The 17,253-nt window shown below is 37.9% G+C and overlaps 1 protein-coding gene across 1 annotated transcript in view; it reads right to left on the reverse strand.

Annotated features, from left to right (window-relative positions):
* clstn2a (calsyntenin 2a) overlaps nucleotides 1-17,253 on the reverse strand; it is a 101,636-nt gene that overhangs the window by 62,762 nt on the left and 21,621 nt on the right. Inside the window, exons 4-5 of the mRNA XM_042497529.1 lie at nucleotides 15,767-15,782; nucleotides 8,537-8,543 (exon numbers count right to left, since the gene is read on the reverse strand). Of these exons, the coding sequence (XP_042353463.1) occupies nucleotides 8,537-8,543; nucleotides 15,767-15,782 (23 nt within the window). The remainder of the gene's footprint in view (nucleotides 1-8,536; nucleotides 8,544-15,766; nucleotides 15,783-17,253) is intronic.

Here is a 17,253-nt window from a genome sequence, read left to right on the forward strand (position 1 = left end):
GGGGAACACTATAATTTCACCCCGTTGTGGTGTATGGATGGAGTGAAGTCTAATCTTTTGGCCTATACGTCATGAGGGAAAGGGGTGGCTTCTCAAGTAAACATCATAGATTTTTGCTTCTGGGAGTTGGCCTGTTGCCATGGCAGATTGAAAGCAAAGTGGAAGAGTCAGCAAAAAAGGGTTCGATAATAACATTCATCTTAAATAGATGGTACTCCACAGAAAGCTTGAGCGGCATAAACTGCATCGACCGAAAATGTCAAGCTGTCAGAGAACATGTATTTCACGGGATGTTAAATTGCCAATATAATGGAGACGGCCAAGATGAATACAGTTAATGAGAAAATGATGCTCCACAAACTAAGACGTTGTCAAAAGGAGCCAAAACAAATTTGTCTATTCCTACCGTAACTAACAGTAGTTGACAGCATTTAGTTTCTTTGATTTTTTTTAAATATATATTTGTTGCATTTCACAACTGCTTACACTTCATTTTTTATATCCATGGCTGTTTTTTTTAAAGGTTAGAAAAACTGCTATGTCAAAAACTGTGTTTAGAATAAGGATTTAATCCAAAACTAAATCCAACTGATGATTCAAGTTTACACATTTTCCTGAATTCATTTATATAGATATTTTTACTGCCTCTTGGTATATTTTATTTTGTATAAGTTGGTTGTTGTGATTACTTTCGGAAACACGCGAGCACTTTCATGAGTTTGTAATTTGAGTTTGGGCGCCTGCTTCTATTGATTGAAGTTTTAAAAAAGCTCTTCAGCAAATAATCTGTGCCACATTAAATCTTTGCATTTTTCTCACAATCCTGTTTGATAGAATTCATTTTCATGTCATTAGAAAATTAATGAATACTTCTAAAAAGTGTAAAATGAAACCAAACTGATTTAGATTTGAATACTAATATGCACATGAATAATGAAAACTTGTAAGCCTTACGGCAAGAAATAATTCAAAGCAGACTTACAAAGTTGTTTGTATACATTTTCAGTCAAAAGAAACTAAAACAACACTAATGAAACATCCACCTATGATATAACAGCTAATATTTTGCTCTGAATGAAGAGAGGACTTCTGGACTGAATGCCCCTCTGACTCTCCAGCCGCAGCAACTACGAACTACCCAACAGGATACACTCACAGAGACTCACATGCACTAACATGCACGAGCGGCCGGACCATCCACCGAAATGTTTTCTTCTAATGTTAGTTTAAATAAATATAAGCCATGAATAATTCTTAATATAATTACACAACTAAACAATGAGTGCAACTTATCAAAAAGAAAAAGTATGATGGATCTACAATGCCATCTAAGTGTTTCGACATGATTACAAAAAATCAGTTTGACATAAATTTAGAGATGGATTCTATACATGTGAACTGTAGCATTTCACTGTTTTTCAGTTGCAAGGTTGTTGTTTACTAAACCAGACACTAATGGTGCAGCGCTGCATTACACCTCTAAATTTTTTCTCTACCGTGATGTTTTGTTTTCGTTCAGGGGTACATCACTGAAAAAATATTTCAAATTGGGTACATGTCTTCAAACAACAAATACTTGTTTGCTGCTATATTGATGTTCTGAATATCGTAGAAAGGTCCTTTAAAGCCTCCTTCAGACTGTGAGATTTTAGCAGCCTTATAAGTTTAGTGCAAGTTACACTGTGTGATACTGATCTAATAAACTTGGGAACAACATCAAGTTTGATATGTGCAGACCGTGCAATGACAATGTCTACTGAATTGACGTACGTCCATCAATGTCAATGCGTAAGAGCAAAACGTTACGCATGTATCATCATCTGTAGTGGTGAGAGAAAAATGAAAACAAACATGAATTGAGCCCTTGCTATAGCGGCATTTGTATATGTAGCAAAAACTCTGAAGAGGCGGAGGAGAATGTGGATGTGGATGCCAACTTGGCATGCCATTTTTGCAGTGACAGCTTGAAATAAGTATTTGTTGACATCTACCAACGCCACGACCAAAGATATCAACACATTTCTTTTATGTTGGTGATCTTTCATCTGGGACAGCCCAAAAGCGCAAAGTGTATACCCGGCTTAAGAAGATGAAAAGGTATTTTTTCAGGTGATTTAACAGCACTGATGGATTCAGCCATTATCATATACTGTACATCTATTTCACAGCAGACACGTTAACACAGCAGGCAAAGCACAGATGTTGCCTGATGTAATTTACGATCTTGATCAAGATGTGGATGACATACTGTGAAGATGACTCACCTGTAGGTAAACCATTATCTGAACAGGATGTCACAAAGGCATGCATAACTTTGAAATTACAGATCTGATCTTCAAAAAAAAGCCCTCATCATATCTATAACAACATGCTGAATAAAATACCCAGTATACAGTATCATTAAGACAACATGGGGCTCAGAACTACGACTTAACTTTTTTTCTTTATCTTCAACCGGAGGTTTTGGGCGATTTAGCCCCTGATGCCAAAAAGACAATTACATAAAATAGACAGGGTGCTTAAAGTCCTTTGGATTAAAGGAGAGGTACAACTGTGTATCATCAGCATGAAAATGAAAGAATATGTCATGCTGTTCAATAATGTGACCGACAGGTAAGACGAGTGGAAACAAATTAGGGCGAGGAATGATGCCCTGAATTTATATCCAGAGTGACTACCTAACACATCACCAATTAGCGCACTACAAAAGGAAACATCCGTCTTCTTTAGATTTTAGCAGTTAAGGATGTGATGTATTACCTTCCATCATGATTGTGATTCTGTGACCTGCACAGTGAAAATTTAGGGAGTGACTTTCCAAAGCAGTGAAAGCCTCCAGTGAGCCCTGTTTCTCAGTCAAGCCTCAACAGAAAGAGGAAATTCAATCATGTTAATTCCTCTGCTTAATCAAATACTGTTGTGACTCCATCTGGTGTGTCTGTGCCCGTTTGTCTGTCTCTGTGTAGAGCATTAGATATCAAAGCTTCAGTATCAAGATTTGACTGTGTGTGTGTGTGTGTGTGTGTGTGTGTGTGTGTGTGGTGAGGGGAGCTGTAAGACCTTGATTAAAGTGAGTTTCTAAGCAGACAGAGTATCAGGCGGTTTTAAGCCCTTATTGCTTCACTTTCCTGTCTTCAGTACTGAGCTCACACTCACCCCTGCTCCTCTCGTTTAATTAATCACTGGATTACACTTCATCCCACTACTGACCCACAGATACACCCTGACTACACACACAATATACAGCATGTGTCCAACACTTACTGTACATTACGCGCAGTGTGCTCCAAAAATACACATTATGGATTAAAGTGAAAAATTCTTTGGGGTTATAGGGCAAGAATACTCAACTTACTTCGCTTGGGGGCCACTTTTGCAAAATGACAGGAGGCCAGGAGCCGAACATAGCAGCCTCATACACGTTTCTGGGATTTAAGGACATTTCAAGGACTTTAGGATGTTTCTAGGATTTAAGAACACTTCTAGGATTTTTGGACATTTCTAGGATTCAAGTTTGTTTCCAGGGTTTTAGGACCTTTCTAGGATTTCAGGACATTTCTAGGATTTTTGGATGTTTCAAATATTTTAGGACATTTTTAGGATTTAAGGACACTTCTAGGATTTTAGGATGTTTCTCAGATTTTAGGACATTTTTAGGATTTTAAGATGTTTCTAAGCTTTAAGTTTATTTTTAGGATTTTGGGACACTTCTAGAATTTTAATAGAGGCTTAGCTAGGACCTCTGCTGAGGGGTGTGAGGGATCCATGTTTTGATAATCAAGCTCTATTTTGATTTTGTTTTATGCACACTTTTGCACTTTTTTTATTGTGCATTAGAAAAAGGGCCCACCCGCCACCCTGTAGGGAGCCAGATTTGGTCCGCAGGCTTTAGCTGAGTTTCACTGGTGTAGGACTTCATCACAGTGTCCAACATTTCAATGAGATTTTATTGTCTGTCGCTCTGTGGTTTTACATGCTGAAATTTAAAATGTTAAATTTTATTCATACAAGATTCTTCAGGTAGCCAAAAGGATATTGAAAATATTAAGATTATATTAAAAGAGTCTTTAAAAATAAATAAAAAATGCATTCAAAATTATGTTCAGAAATTTGCAGTATTTAGTGGCACCGGATCCTTGGTGAGGTTTGTGTTTTCCAGGTTTAATCTTTTGTGCATTTCATTGTAGACATAAGATTTCCACCATGAAGAAGCACCTTGCTCTAAATACTCCAGTGGTGTTTGGAGCACATGGCTGTGTGTGACTGAGCAAACAAGGGCATGTGTTATAAGTCTTCCCCTGCTCTGCAGCTTCAGTCACTCCAGCTGTCCCTGCTAACTTCTCTGAAGAAAAAGAAGATTCAGGCTAAAGAACCAACTTCTTAAAGCTTTAAAACTTCTTCCAGCTGACAGAGTGCGTTTGCAATGTCATGGCAGCCTCAGACTGAGCCTTTATGAACATATGTTTAGGCTCCTGCTGTTCCATGTACAGTGAGCTTTATTAGGTACACCTGCACAGTCTAATGCAATTCCCTACATTCATACATAGCGGAGGCAGAATATTAAAAAATTGTTCTCTGTGTAATACCACAGAGGAAGCCTCCGTTAAGTCGCCAGTTCTGACAGAGTCAAAATGAACTTTTTAACTTTAAAAAGTTAAGATTTTTTACTAATATGCTAATATGCCTAAAATCCTAATATGCCATCATTCATAAATTGGCTACATGCATTGATGAATACAATGTCATGTGCGATAAAGCAGTTAAAAATGATAATCTATATAGTCTTTACTGTGTGCATGAAATGATATTGATTTATAGATTATTACTTTAAAGACAAAACACACAATGACCACTTTTGTCATTGTATTTTGCTAATTTAATAGTCTGTCTCAGAAGAAAAGTCAGAGCCATTGCCTAGCGGGCAGCTATTCAGCAGGCAGCTGGCACAGCACCAAAACACTGACAGACTCTCGTTCAGCAAGCAGCTAACCAAGTAGCATAAAGAAGCCAGTAAAGGCTAAGAAAACACGGAGGGAAACTGTGTGTAGCATCAGCCTATTCTCACATCTACTGGTAACTCAGTGGATAAAGTTTTTTTTTCTTTTCCTTTCTTCTTTTTTACCAAACCAGAGTTGGTGACTATCCATGACATTTTTTTCTGAGTTTTATTTTGTTTCTGTCAAGTAGGAGTGTTTCAATGACTTAAGGAAATTTATAGGTTTGGCAAATTCAGAAAATGCATAGCTGTATCTTTAAGTTTAAAAAGGAAACAGATAAACCAATAATTCCTTTGTAGTAAATTTGGGAATTTATTTTGTTTATTTATTCATTAAAAAAAAAAAATCCAAGTGAGCTTGAGGTGAATAAATACAAAAGCGTGGTTTGGGTTGACAAATTGGAAAAATTTAAACATACTGCCCCAACCTAACAGTGAATTTACTTTGTACTGAATTTGCTCTTAACATTAGAGTGATTCAGTATATAAAAATGAATTACACTGGCTGATCATTAGAAAAATTATTCATTTTCCCTTTGCTTTTGGAGTTTTAGTTTTGTATGAGTGAGGGTGGAAGGAGAGGATGAGGACCGAAACAAAAAAGGGTTCACGGCCTTCCACTACGCCTTTCTCCTGTTGGCTTTAATGGGATTTTCTCTGTACTGCCTCAAGGTTTTTGGTGAGGACACGATGAGGACACTGAGCGGCAGGCAGTTAAATTGAGGATAAGTTGTCAAATGTCAGCAGTGCCTCTGTAGATTTGTCACTTCTTGACATATGGCTTTTCAAATCTACACTCAAAGCTTTACTTTACACCAAAGGCACTTGATAAAAAGAGACACATTGCAAGTTAATTGATTAGGAAGTCATAACAAGAATTAGAGGTTGATACTGAGAAAAAAAATCTGTTTGCTAGTGAACAACATAAGATGATCTGTTTAAAGTGCTGCATGTGCACTCACATAGTCTCTCACTCTGAATACAGAGAAATATATACAGTATTGATTGAAAGCGCCTCTTTACACAGACACCCACACACACAAAAATAAATCAAAAATGGCCCATAGGCAGCACACAAATAATTTACAGCGCTCTTCAGAATCAAGCCTCAACTGAAAATAACTCTTGAAATGTTGTTTAATGACTGAATGTTGCCAAAAACATGAACATCTATTTTCCCATCTTATTCCCCTCCTGAAAACTCTACAATGAAAAGTCTCACTGTAAGGAAATATCAACCTCTCTCAATTTCCGTACAGTCTCTTTGGCAGTCTGAAATGCAACAAACAGGATAGTATTCAATAAGATGTGTGTGTCTGTGTGCATGCATTTGCTAAGCGGCACAGTCACAGCAGGCTCACAGTCAGTTAAAGAGAGACATGCAGGAGCAATTCATCACAGTCTCTCTGGGCTCCTTCAGATAGCCGGCCACTTCCTAATTGCATTTGGGAGATTGTCGCACCATCCACTTGACCTCAGGGTGACAAATCAACAGCTCACACAGACGGGAAACACATGCACACACGCAAACACGCACACACTCCTCAGGTTATCTATTCACCCAGGACCGCTGGTGCCTCGGACAACACAATATAGGAACGAGGAGAATTCAATATCGCAGACAATACACATTCATTCTGCTGGGGGCTTTGGTGGTCTGCTATGCAATTAGTGTTAATTGCAGCCTCTGAAGTTGTGGGATTAGAATTCATCGGATGAACTGTGGCTGTCAGTGTTGCCTGTTAATAGAACTGCGCGGAGATGTAGTTGTGTGACTTAAATGCTGAAGAGTAGAGCTCTGAGAAAGCTTTTTGGCTCAAGTGTTCAAAACTGATACGAAGAAGTGGAGTGCAAACCACTGAAGTCAAACATAACAATGAATAGTTTAAGAGAGGCTACTTGTGACTGCAAGATTATGGGTGTGAGTGCCATGACAGACTGTAAAAATCTCTTCAGCTAGGTGTTTAAAGGAACAATTTATCCACGACAAATAAATCAATAAATATGTTCCCTCTTATCTGTAGCACTACTTATCAATCTAGATTGTTTTGGTGTGAGTCGCCGAGTGCTGTAGATATCGTCTGTAGAGATGTCTGCCTTCTCTCCAGTATAATGGAACTAAATGTCACTTGGCTTTGGGTGAAGAAAAAACAAAGTCTGCACACTAGACTATGCTCCCATAATTGTTTAATTCAGTTACCACCTTGCTTTTTATTGTCTCAATGCGGGTGCATTTGTGGATCTTTTACATGGCTTGTTGTGCTCAAAATGCCTCAAAAAATACATTTGAAAACAATGCAACAGTAATGTCTCTTTTCAGAAATCCTGACCAGGTTACTCAAAATAATCCACAGAGTTCATTGTAAGCAGTTCCACGTAGAAACTATTTTCTTTCCACTGAACTACACTTACCAACCGTATCACTGTGCAGAAGAAAACACGCATCTACTGCACGCTCACCTAGCACCACTGAGCCAACTAATGTAACAGCTCAGCCAAGGAGTACACAATTAATGTTTACATCCTGTGCTGTCACAAGCACGAGCCTCACGTCCATTAGCAGGAAGCACGCCTACTTCCACATGATGATTTGGTTGACAGCTGTAGCTCAGTAGAGAGAAAACAGTCCCTGCATTAAACTGCTCACAAAAAGGTCTGCAGATTATCTTGAGTGACCCGGTCATGATTTCTGGAATGAGACATTGCTGTTTAGTATATCACATGTATTTTTTTAGCACTCTAAGTACCACAAACCAAGTCTTATCAAGTTCCACTATACTGAAGAGAAGGCAGACATCGCTACGGCTGATACACCAACACACTCACACTAAGACAATCTAGACTGATAAATAGCACCACAGGTAAGAGGAAAAACAGATATGGCATTTCAGGCGAACTGTCCTTTTAACCCCCAATTTCTCCAGTGAAAATATCAAACAGAAAACAAGGAGGTTGTTTACTACAAATTTAAGCAGGAAATTGAGCAAATTGGCTGAGAGGGTCTGGCAGAGTGCATCAAACGTCTGACCACAAAGCAACCCTAGTTTTTTACTCAGCTGTTTACAGATTTAAAAAGAAAAATCACAGCCAGGGCTAGGATGCTATGATAGAGGAAGAAAAAAAAAAGGCAGACCGGAAAAAGAGCACCGGAGACATGAGTACTGTGCAGGATACCACTGACATGTAGTACAGAAGAGGTCAAAGACATACAAAAGGAGAGGATTAAAAAGTGATTGAGAGGAGTGGAGAAGCTGCAGGGGAGGTAAAGGAGGAGGAGGAAAAGGAGGAAGGATATACAGAGATAACTACAGCGTGTGCGATAACTAATGCAGGTATAAATATCACTATCAACCTCTTGAGTGTCTCAATGTGCTTCCCCTCCTCTTCCTCACCTTCTCCTCCCTATGCTCCCTTTCACCTCCTCTGGAGCATATTTCACAGCGGTAAGCAATTATTCAGCTCTTAACATCAGCACTCAGATGTACTGCTCAACCTTGCCCTCCCTTACCCCTGACACGCCTCACACACTCTTGTTTCTACCCTCTTTCTCACCTTCCTCTTCCTCCTCTGTTCCTCAGACACCTGCTGTTCGCCATAGCTGACAGTTCACTGCTCTCAGAGGGTCACCAGTTGACAGTTAAATGGCCTCTTGAACGAGGGGAATTTTACAGTTTGGGGATGCATGTGTGTGCAGGTGCTCGCTCACAAACACATACGCACAAAGGTGTATTAAAAAAATGCACACAGAAGAGAAAGGGTGGCTCGTTGAGAGCACACTAAGATACAGAGTCATACATCTGAGAGCGGAAGTATAGTATTAGTTCGCTGGTCATTAAGATATAAGACATATTTCCAAACATTTCTATCTATGCTACAGAAAACTTAATAAGACAGGATGAGAGATTCCCCATTATTGGATTATGCAAATAAAGTCATCATTAAATGCACACCATAAATCTCTTTTGTTTTCATCTTTTTCCCAATTTGAACATGTCACTCCATTAATTTAAACAATATAAATCTACCGCCATGAGGAGCTACGATGCTGCACTTAAGCATAGTGGTCCTTTGAGCTTCATGCTTGTAGGGATGGGAATTTTAGGTAATTTCCTTATTTGAGTATTAAATTGTTATATAGAGTACTTGAGCACTTGCAAAAAAAAAAGTAACATAAGAATATAAATTGGTCAAAATCCGACAGCAAGTACAATATGAATTCAATTCATTCAACAACCTTCATTTATCCTAATAAAGTATAATTTTAAAGTTAACATTATTAATAAATAACTTTTTTGTTGCTGCCACCACAGGGGTTAGACGCAGTGCACAAAGACTGTCTCTGGAACCGCTCTCCTCCCTATCAGTGCCACGTCTGCCTGGTTAACACAGGATAAAACAGCAGCTACCATCTGACACTGAACCGTCTAACCCCCCCAACAAATTCACACCAATACACATTAGTAAATGATAAACAGCTAACAATTGGTCAGTTGGATTAGTTTGAACATCTCATGTAAATGTGTCTATGATTACATGGATGTTATTCTCTATGAGCTTTCCCTTGCAATGTTACTGGTTTCATTCACAACATAGCCATACCAGCATTTTTTCCTGATGTGTTACCAGGTGATGAGGTAGAAAACTAGCGGTACAGATTTCCCAGAATATCAATCCCTGCACCTGTTCACACATCATCCCATGCAGGAAATGTTCCCATACACGTGTGAAAAGGGCTCTAGATGTAGAAATATTTCACTGAAAATTTTTGTGAAAACTTTTATCTGCTTATGGCACTCAGGGAAAAGTCAGGGGATCGCAGAAATCAGTAGGTGTCGTCCTCCGGGGAGCATGAATGTCTATACAACATGTAACAATAATCCATGCAATAGTTGATTATATTTCAGTCTTGACCAAACTGGTGGTCCAACAGACCATAAGAACATCATCACCATCCTTAGAGCCATGCCCCCAGCCTGGCTAAAACAGTCCTTTCTGTCTAAGAAAGACAAATGAAAATATTTCATGAGAAATAAAAACAATCATTTATCTGTTTTAGGCATTGCTTGTTGCCTCCAGCAACATTTGTAATTTTCAATGACTGCTTTTGAGGGACAGAAAAAAGCTCTGCATCCTTTTAACATAACCCCACTTTAACCACCATCTGAGGTCAATCTGCTCTCCTCGTCAACCTTTTCATACCTAACATCATCTGGTCGTTATCTTTTCAACAGAATTACACCTCTCCTCTCCTGAGTGACATTCATATCATTGCCATTCTTTTCTTTTTACATTTTTGACACCCCTCTGTTGCACTGCGGGTTGCCATGGTTGGTTGTGAGATAATCACAGACAGCCAGGTACAGCAGGGAGTCTCCATAAGCCTCTAAGCTGTAAATGTCACTGTGTCTCTGGCTGTGACCTGTGTCAGCTCAGCAGCTCACTGAGCAGAGAAGGACATGGCTCACTGGTTTATAGAAGACACACACTCACACACACACACAATTTCTGTCATGCACATGCTTCACACAAAAACATACAAACATGCATACACTTATCACAGGCCAAAGCAGTGATGGTATGAGAGGAAACATGATCAGATCTCCGGGTTTATGCATACTACACGTTTACATGTTTCATGCTATGCAAAGCACACAATATTAGAGCAAATTAATCAATTAATAATTTTAATCAATTACAATAACAAATATTTTAAAATTGTTTTCCATAAAAAATAAAGCATACCATGAGTCATTTATTTAGTACACCTATCTGAAACTAATGCAGTTTAATACAAGTACATGTACTGAGTGTACTGAGTTTTTCCTCAGAAATTTAGTTTAATGGAGCTTTAAAATGATTTGCCGTCAATAAAGCTGTTGTGTCAGTATGCAGTTTTATAGAGACAGAAGGAGGCATTGCTTATTTATTCCAAAATCTTATTTTTATGATTTTATGTGCCAAATAAATTGATTGATTGATTGACTGACAAATTAATTGAAATCAGTAAGCAAACAGCACCAGGCAAAACGCGCCAGAAACAAATGTATCCATCCCTTTTATGTTACTTTCCTTCTCTCCTCTCTAACCTGGCTCGTTTTTTTCCCCTCCATTTCTAATGAATAGTTGGGTACACAATAATTTTCACATTATCTCTTATAGATGTTTAACTATAGCACAAGTCAAAGCAAACACAATGTCAATGAAATCTGACAGGTGGCATTTGAGAACCCCAGAAGACCTTTTGCATACTAATGCAGGCTAATTAAAGTGACATAACTGAACCGTCAGTCAGGTGGGCCGGCAGGGGTGTGAGCTGTGGGATGAGACCGCATGCAGCATTCATCAGGTGAATTCAGAGAAAACATCTTGAGAGGAGGTAATGAGCAGTGTAGTTTTTATATGCTGTGGAGGTTAAGATAACCTAATCTGTCATCTTTCATTGATCTCTGCATGCTAGTTATGTTTGTCATAACAGACGGCAGGCAATAGCTCATGCGTGCATTGCTGTCATGTTTGATCATTTGTCAGCTTTTCAGCTAGGGAAAATGTGAAGGTGTCTTTTTGTATTTAGAGAGAATTCCATTCATTGGATTTCCTACCATGAATCACAGTGTGAATGTGGAAATGAAGGAACAGTCAGCGTGTGTGCACACAAATTAATTTCAGTGTGGGTACACGTTAAGCTGTCATATTTACTTTGTCTCTCATGTATACTGTAACAACGTCATTTACAAGGTAGGCTGGAAACACTAAATCCCATTAGCATGCATGTTAAAACACAGGCTACTCTTAAGCACTGTTCGTCCATATACCTATGAAAAGTATTGAACCAGAATCTGGATAAAACCCATTTAATCAGAAACCAGTAATTGGTGTATAGCCCAGGGCTGTAATCATATGACAAATGTACAGGTGTAAAGAAGGAAGCAGTATAATGTGCAAAAGTCCACCCAAGGAGGCAGGTTGGGGTGGAAGAGGAGCGAACCTAAACAAACTTATGCACCTTTACTTTCCTAAACTTAACCTACCTGACTGTACTTACATGACCCTAATCTGTATAACTTAACGTTGTGTACATGATGATGCCCAAGAATATTTCTTTTCATAAAACCTAACCTCCATAACATAACTAAACCTAATAAACTGTCTTTTCCTGAATCTAACCTACGTAACTTAACGTTATGCACGTAACATGATGACGCCCAATCACATTTCTTTTCCTAACCCTAACCTATGTGACTTAATTTCCATAAACATAACATACGTGACATCTCTTTCCTGAACCTAAACCAGTAACACAACGGTATGTACGTAATGTGATGACGCCCAACCACGTTTCTTCTCCTAAACTCAAACCTGTGTAACTTTACTTTCCTAAAACTAACCTACATAACTTTACATTAAGTATGTAAAATAACATTAAGCATACAATATGACGATGCCAAACCATGATTCTTTTTCTAAACCTGACCTATTCAATACGGTTATAGAGTGCCCAAGAGATGACGCTTTTCTGTAGGCCAACACAGGAGCCAACATCGCCACTTGTTCCCCTGTCAAAAAGCCTATACTGGATTTTTCCATTGGATTTTGGATCACTGAAGAAAAGTCTTGTTCAGCAAGGTAGTCTTCAAAAATGAACACCACTTTCAGGATTTTTGAAGCTGATGATATGCTAAAACAAGCTACACTATGGTTGCGTGGAAGGCTGGAAAGCTGTATTTTGCAGCTTGATGTAATGACACTAGTAGTCTCATTTAGTCATTTGTTGGCGACAATACTAACTGATTTCCAGGTTTTAGTGCTCATTACTGGGGTTCTCTATTTGTTGGGTGCTAATTTGTTAGATATCACACAAACTGTTGTATGAGGACACACTGGAAAGAAAACCAACTGCGGGCACAAAGCACCTGAATAGAAAACATGATCTTGAAATCGGAGCCTATCCGGGACAGGTGCAGACATTGAGCATCGATTATTTGCTGGATAGTAAACAATATTTACCTTCTATCTTTGTAAGTATTCAACCTCAACCTGCTCATATGAACACCAGACGCATTAAGTCACATTAAAATTCAAATTCAAATATGGACAGTGTGTCAGACTGTCAGAGGCTGTTTTAACCATCAAAGATTGGTGCAATTACGATTTCTTTGGAAGTGGACCGATTTGTTCGTTCCATTTATGAGCAACATTATGTCACAATATAATACTCCGCCCAGATGGACTGTGAGCCGACACAGTCCTCACCTCGTCGTGACAGCCCCACTTGTGATAGAGTTAAATGACACAAAAAGGTCAGCAAAAGGTCTTAGAAGGGCAGAGAGGGGTTGGTGTTCAACTGTCTTCATCTGTTTGTGCCATGGGAGGTTGGGGGAAATAGATAACAGAGTTTTTCTTTATTCCCCCTTCTAACTTTTTTCATTGTGCCTTTATTCTCACTTGCTCTCTAACAATTAGCAGGGACAAAGAGATCCCCAAGGGTGTCAAACTAGATGAAAAACCTGTGAAAAAAATACTCATTACACCCTTGAAAATTAATTCAGCGGCCACAGAGCTGTAGAGCTTAAGGTGTCATGCATTACATACATTGGCTATATGGCAAATATAGATCTGCACATCAGACTGCAGTGAACTGAATCTTTATTTATCTCACTCTAATTATTAAATGTAATTACCATAAACCTCTCTGCTCAAAGTATTATATTTTAATACCTATTGGTCTGGTGTCTTACTGGAGGCAAAGCACTCAAAGGGCATTCGATCTATGTTTGCTGTGAGCCACTATTTTTTTCAGCATACACTCGAGATGTGAGCAGAGTAAAAATATAGCACTTAATTGCTTCTCTTTCACTTGATGACGTATTTACAATAATGTTGTGGAACGCCCCTTGAACATTTAATCTGTAGCAGTAAAACCAACTATAGATATCAGCAATTGCTTTTTGACTTCCATCATTATTTAGCTGTAACATCATTTTAACTAGCAGAAATTCTTATTAATGATTATTATTAAAGATATTAAGATTCATTTCTCAATAGCCAAAATGTTCATTCATTTAATTAACAATTTAGTGGAAATGTTAATTGTAGATTTATGTAACTTAATTACAACTAGTCAACTTTTACCTTTGACCTCTATTCAGACTACATTACAGATATCTATAATTTTATTTCCAAGTCGGCATATCTATAGTGTAATTTTGACTAGCTGCCATTTTAACTAATGATCATGACATCAGTCCTCACTAGTGGAGATGATAACTATTGATATCAACACTTCTTACTCATGTCAGTATTCACTGGAGATATCTATAGTAGTTCTTACGTTACAGATACATTACATGACATTTGTATTGATTATCTTTATGGAGGTAAGATTCCTTAAAAACCTTGTCTTCTTTTATTGTAGTAGTTCTATTGTTTTGTTTTGTGCAAATCAGTCTTAAAAATCTTAATTCTTTTTAAACAAATCTTTAAACAGATATTATAAATGTTATTCTAGATCTCTATAATTTAATTCTGACAAGGTGTAATTGAATAATTGATGTGTTGGCTTGAAATTGCAACTAATACAAATATATATTAAATATTAATAATATTCAAATATCTAGAAGACTGAAATACAATTGTAAGTGAAAACCATTTTCTTATATTTGAGATATCTACAATTCCTTGTCGGAGCTGAGTTTTAGATATCGAAAAAGGAACGTCCATTCAAGTCAAACTTTGACTGTAAATATCTTCAATGACATATAAGTACAAAAATGAATATGGTAAATGAATATGGTAGTTCAGGCAACAAATCTTTAATTGTTTTTGTTGATATGTCTGACATATTGTAATTGGAATTGTTGATAATTGAAATGGAAATTATATTTCCATGTCACAATCTGGTTTCCACATGTTAAAATGGAATTTGAGACATCTGTAATTAATATTCCTACAAGTAAAAAAGCATTGCCAATAATCAAAATTAAATGACAATATCTGTAGATCAGGTTTTACTAGTCCAAATGATATTTCTACATGTCAAAATACATTTGAAATGTGTTTTAAAAAAAAAAAAAAAAGATAGATATTTTGACATGGCCAAACGTCATTTCCAACAGTAAAAACTACATTGCTGCTAGTAAGCCTAACTGAATAACTAATTCCAAAAAGGCTAGCCTTAACAACGTTGTCTCATTTTTTCCATATTTCTCCAAAAATGGCTCCAAATCATGGACAACCAGCTCTGAGACTTTTCTAAAAACCAGCACCAAGCATCACAGTGAAGCTGTACCAGCATTTTCAAAAAACTTAACAGACATCTTCATACAATAAATCTGTATTGTGAAAAGTAATTTCCTGCTACAGTGGTCTGCCTGGAGTCATTTGCAGCTCGTGGCGAGCCAGGAGAGTGGCTATAAGTATATGTTAGCTAGAACTCTGACTTAGTTCTGTTCAGCACTTGACTGATGGCCCTCGCTGCCCTCATCCATTACTCTGTCACTTGTTTGGAATTGCCTTTCACACATTCTGGCACATTCTGGAAAAGTGAGCACTCCTCCTTTTTTTATCCAGATAGCTGAAAGAAGGCAGAGTGGCAGGTGAGGACGCACAAAAATCTTATTTCACATGCTGTCAGGTCCTGTGGGACCACTTAAGAGGTGATCTAGCAGTGCAGTGTGATTGGTATGCCAAAGTGTGAACTGAATTCACTGAGCAAAGAAGCTAGGAAGGACAGTGGAAAAAAAGAAACGCAGTTATATGCTGCAGAAATATAACTGAAAAAGACACTTCACTGACATTCTCAGAGAGAAGAGTGGACATCAGTGAAGGTCTCATTACACTCGCTCTTTTGACTGGGTGTTAAAAATTGACGTGACATGTGTAAGTACTCTCTGAAGAAATGGAAGGATCTAGAAATGTATATTTATATATTTTTGGACTTTCTGTAGAGTTTTGAATGTATCCATGTGGACATTTAGCCTCTAAATACTAGGGCTTGGTAGTCTGCATATCAAAGACACGTTCAGAATCAGAGGTCTGTTGTAAGTCGCTCTCTGTGACTTTTTTTCCCCCCCAGCAGCAGTCTGTCACATGCGGGGTGGATAATTGATCCGGCAGTTTATCAGATCACATCGATGAATCAGAGGAGCAGTTTGTAAGTGAAATTAAACTTTTAGATCCAGCAGAATGAACACTTAAGCTTCACTTTCTATCAGCCTGACATTCTGCTGCTCCATCCCTGCCCCGACAGTAAAAAAACACCCAGTTTTTCTTTAAGTGTAATCTACGCTCCTATTTTAATGTGGTGTATGTTACAAAAACTACAGTTTAGAATTCTCAGAATTCTTTTTTAACAGCATTTACATGTACTTTAACTTTCAATACTTGGGTAACTTTAATACAATAAAATTCCCTTTGACACTTGAGTACAGTAAACATGAGATACTTTAAGACTTTTACTCAAGTAATATTTTAATAGATGACTTTTATCATAGTCATTTTCTGGTAAGTAAGTAATATCAGTACTTTTACAGCTACTTCATCCACCACTGGCTGAGATAACACCACAACCTTCACTAGTTTTATTTACATTATGGGTATTGAATGAAGTACTCTATTGATATCGGTATCTATTTAAGGGTACTGGTATTGGTATTATAATTTTTTAAAGGTTACCCAGCCCTACTATGTACAGTTAATATGCTTTAAGCATACATGTATACTGCCTGTAATCTCATCGTCATAGCCTTCACATTTGTTAATGGTAGTCTCTCCTGCCTCTCAAGCTCCATTCTGTGCCTGTGTGTGGGCATGGGGACATGACAGCTCATTTCTAGATACTATTAATGACAGAGTTCCCCTTTTCTAGCCCTGACTATCATTCATCACCCACAGCCAGACCGGCCATCACTCTTCCACTAAATTACAACCCACTGCATGAGACATAAAATAGGGTAATGGGCTGAAAATTAGCCTATTACAATCATTACACTGCCATAATTGACCCTGGAGACCCATGTCCAGCAGTACACACTCTGCCTTAAGGTTAGGTGTGTGTTTGTGTGTTTGAGGCACTTAATTAGGTGAAGATTGGACCATGAGGATGAAATCTAATTTATTGAACAGCAGCAATCTAACAGTTGACTGGCAGTAAACTGGGAGCATTTTGGAGAGGTGAATAGCTGAGATGCTTTAACAGAGTTAAAAAAAAAAAAAAAAAAAGCAGGGGGAAAGTATGATGAAAAAAAAACTTTTCTCCTGTC

Source organism: Plectropomus leopardus, chromosome 12 (genome assembly GCF_008729295.1).
Source record: "Plectropomus leopardus isolate mb chromosome 12, YSFRI_Pleo_2.0, whole genome shotgun sequence".
Lineage (NCBI taxonomy): Eukaryota > Metazoa > Chordata > Actinopteri > Perciformes > Serranidae > Plectropomus > Plectropomus leopardus.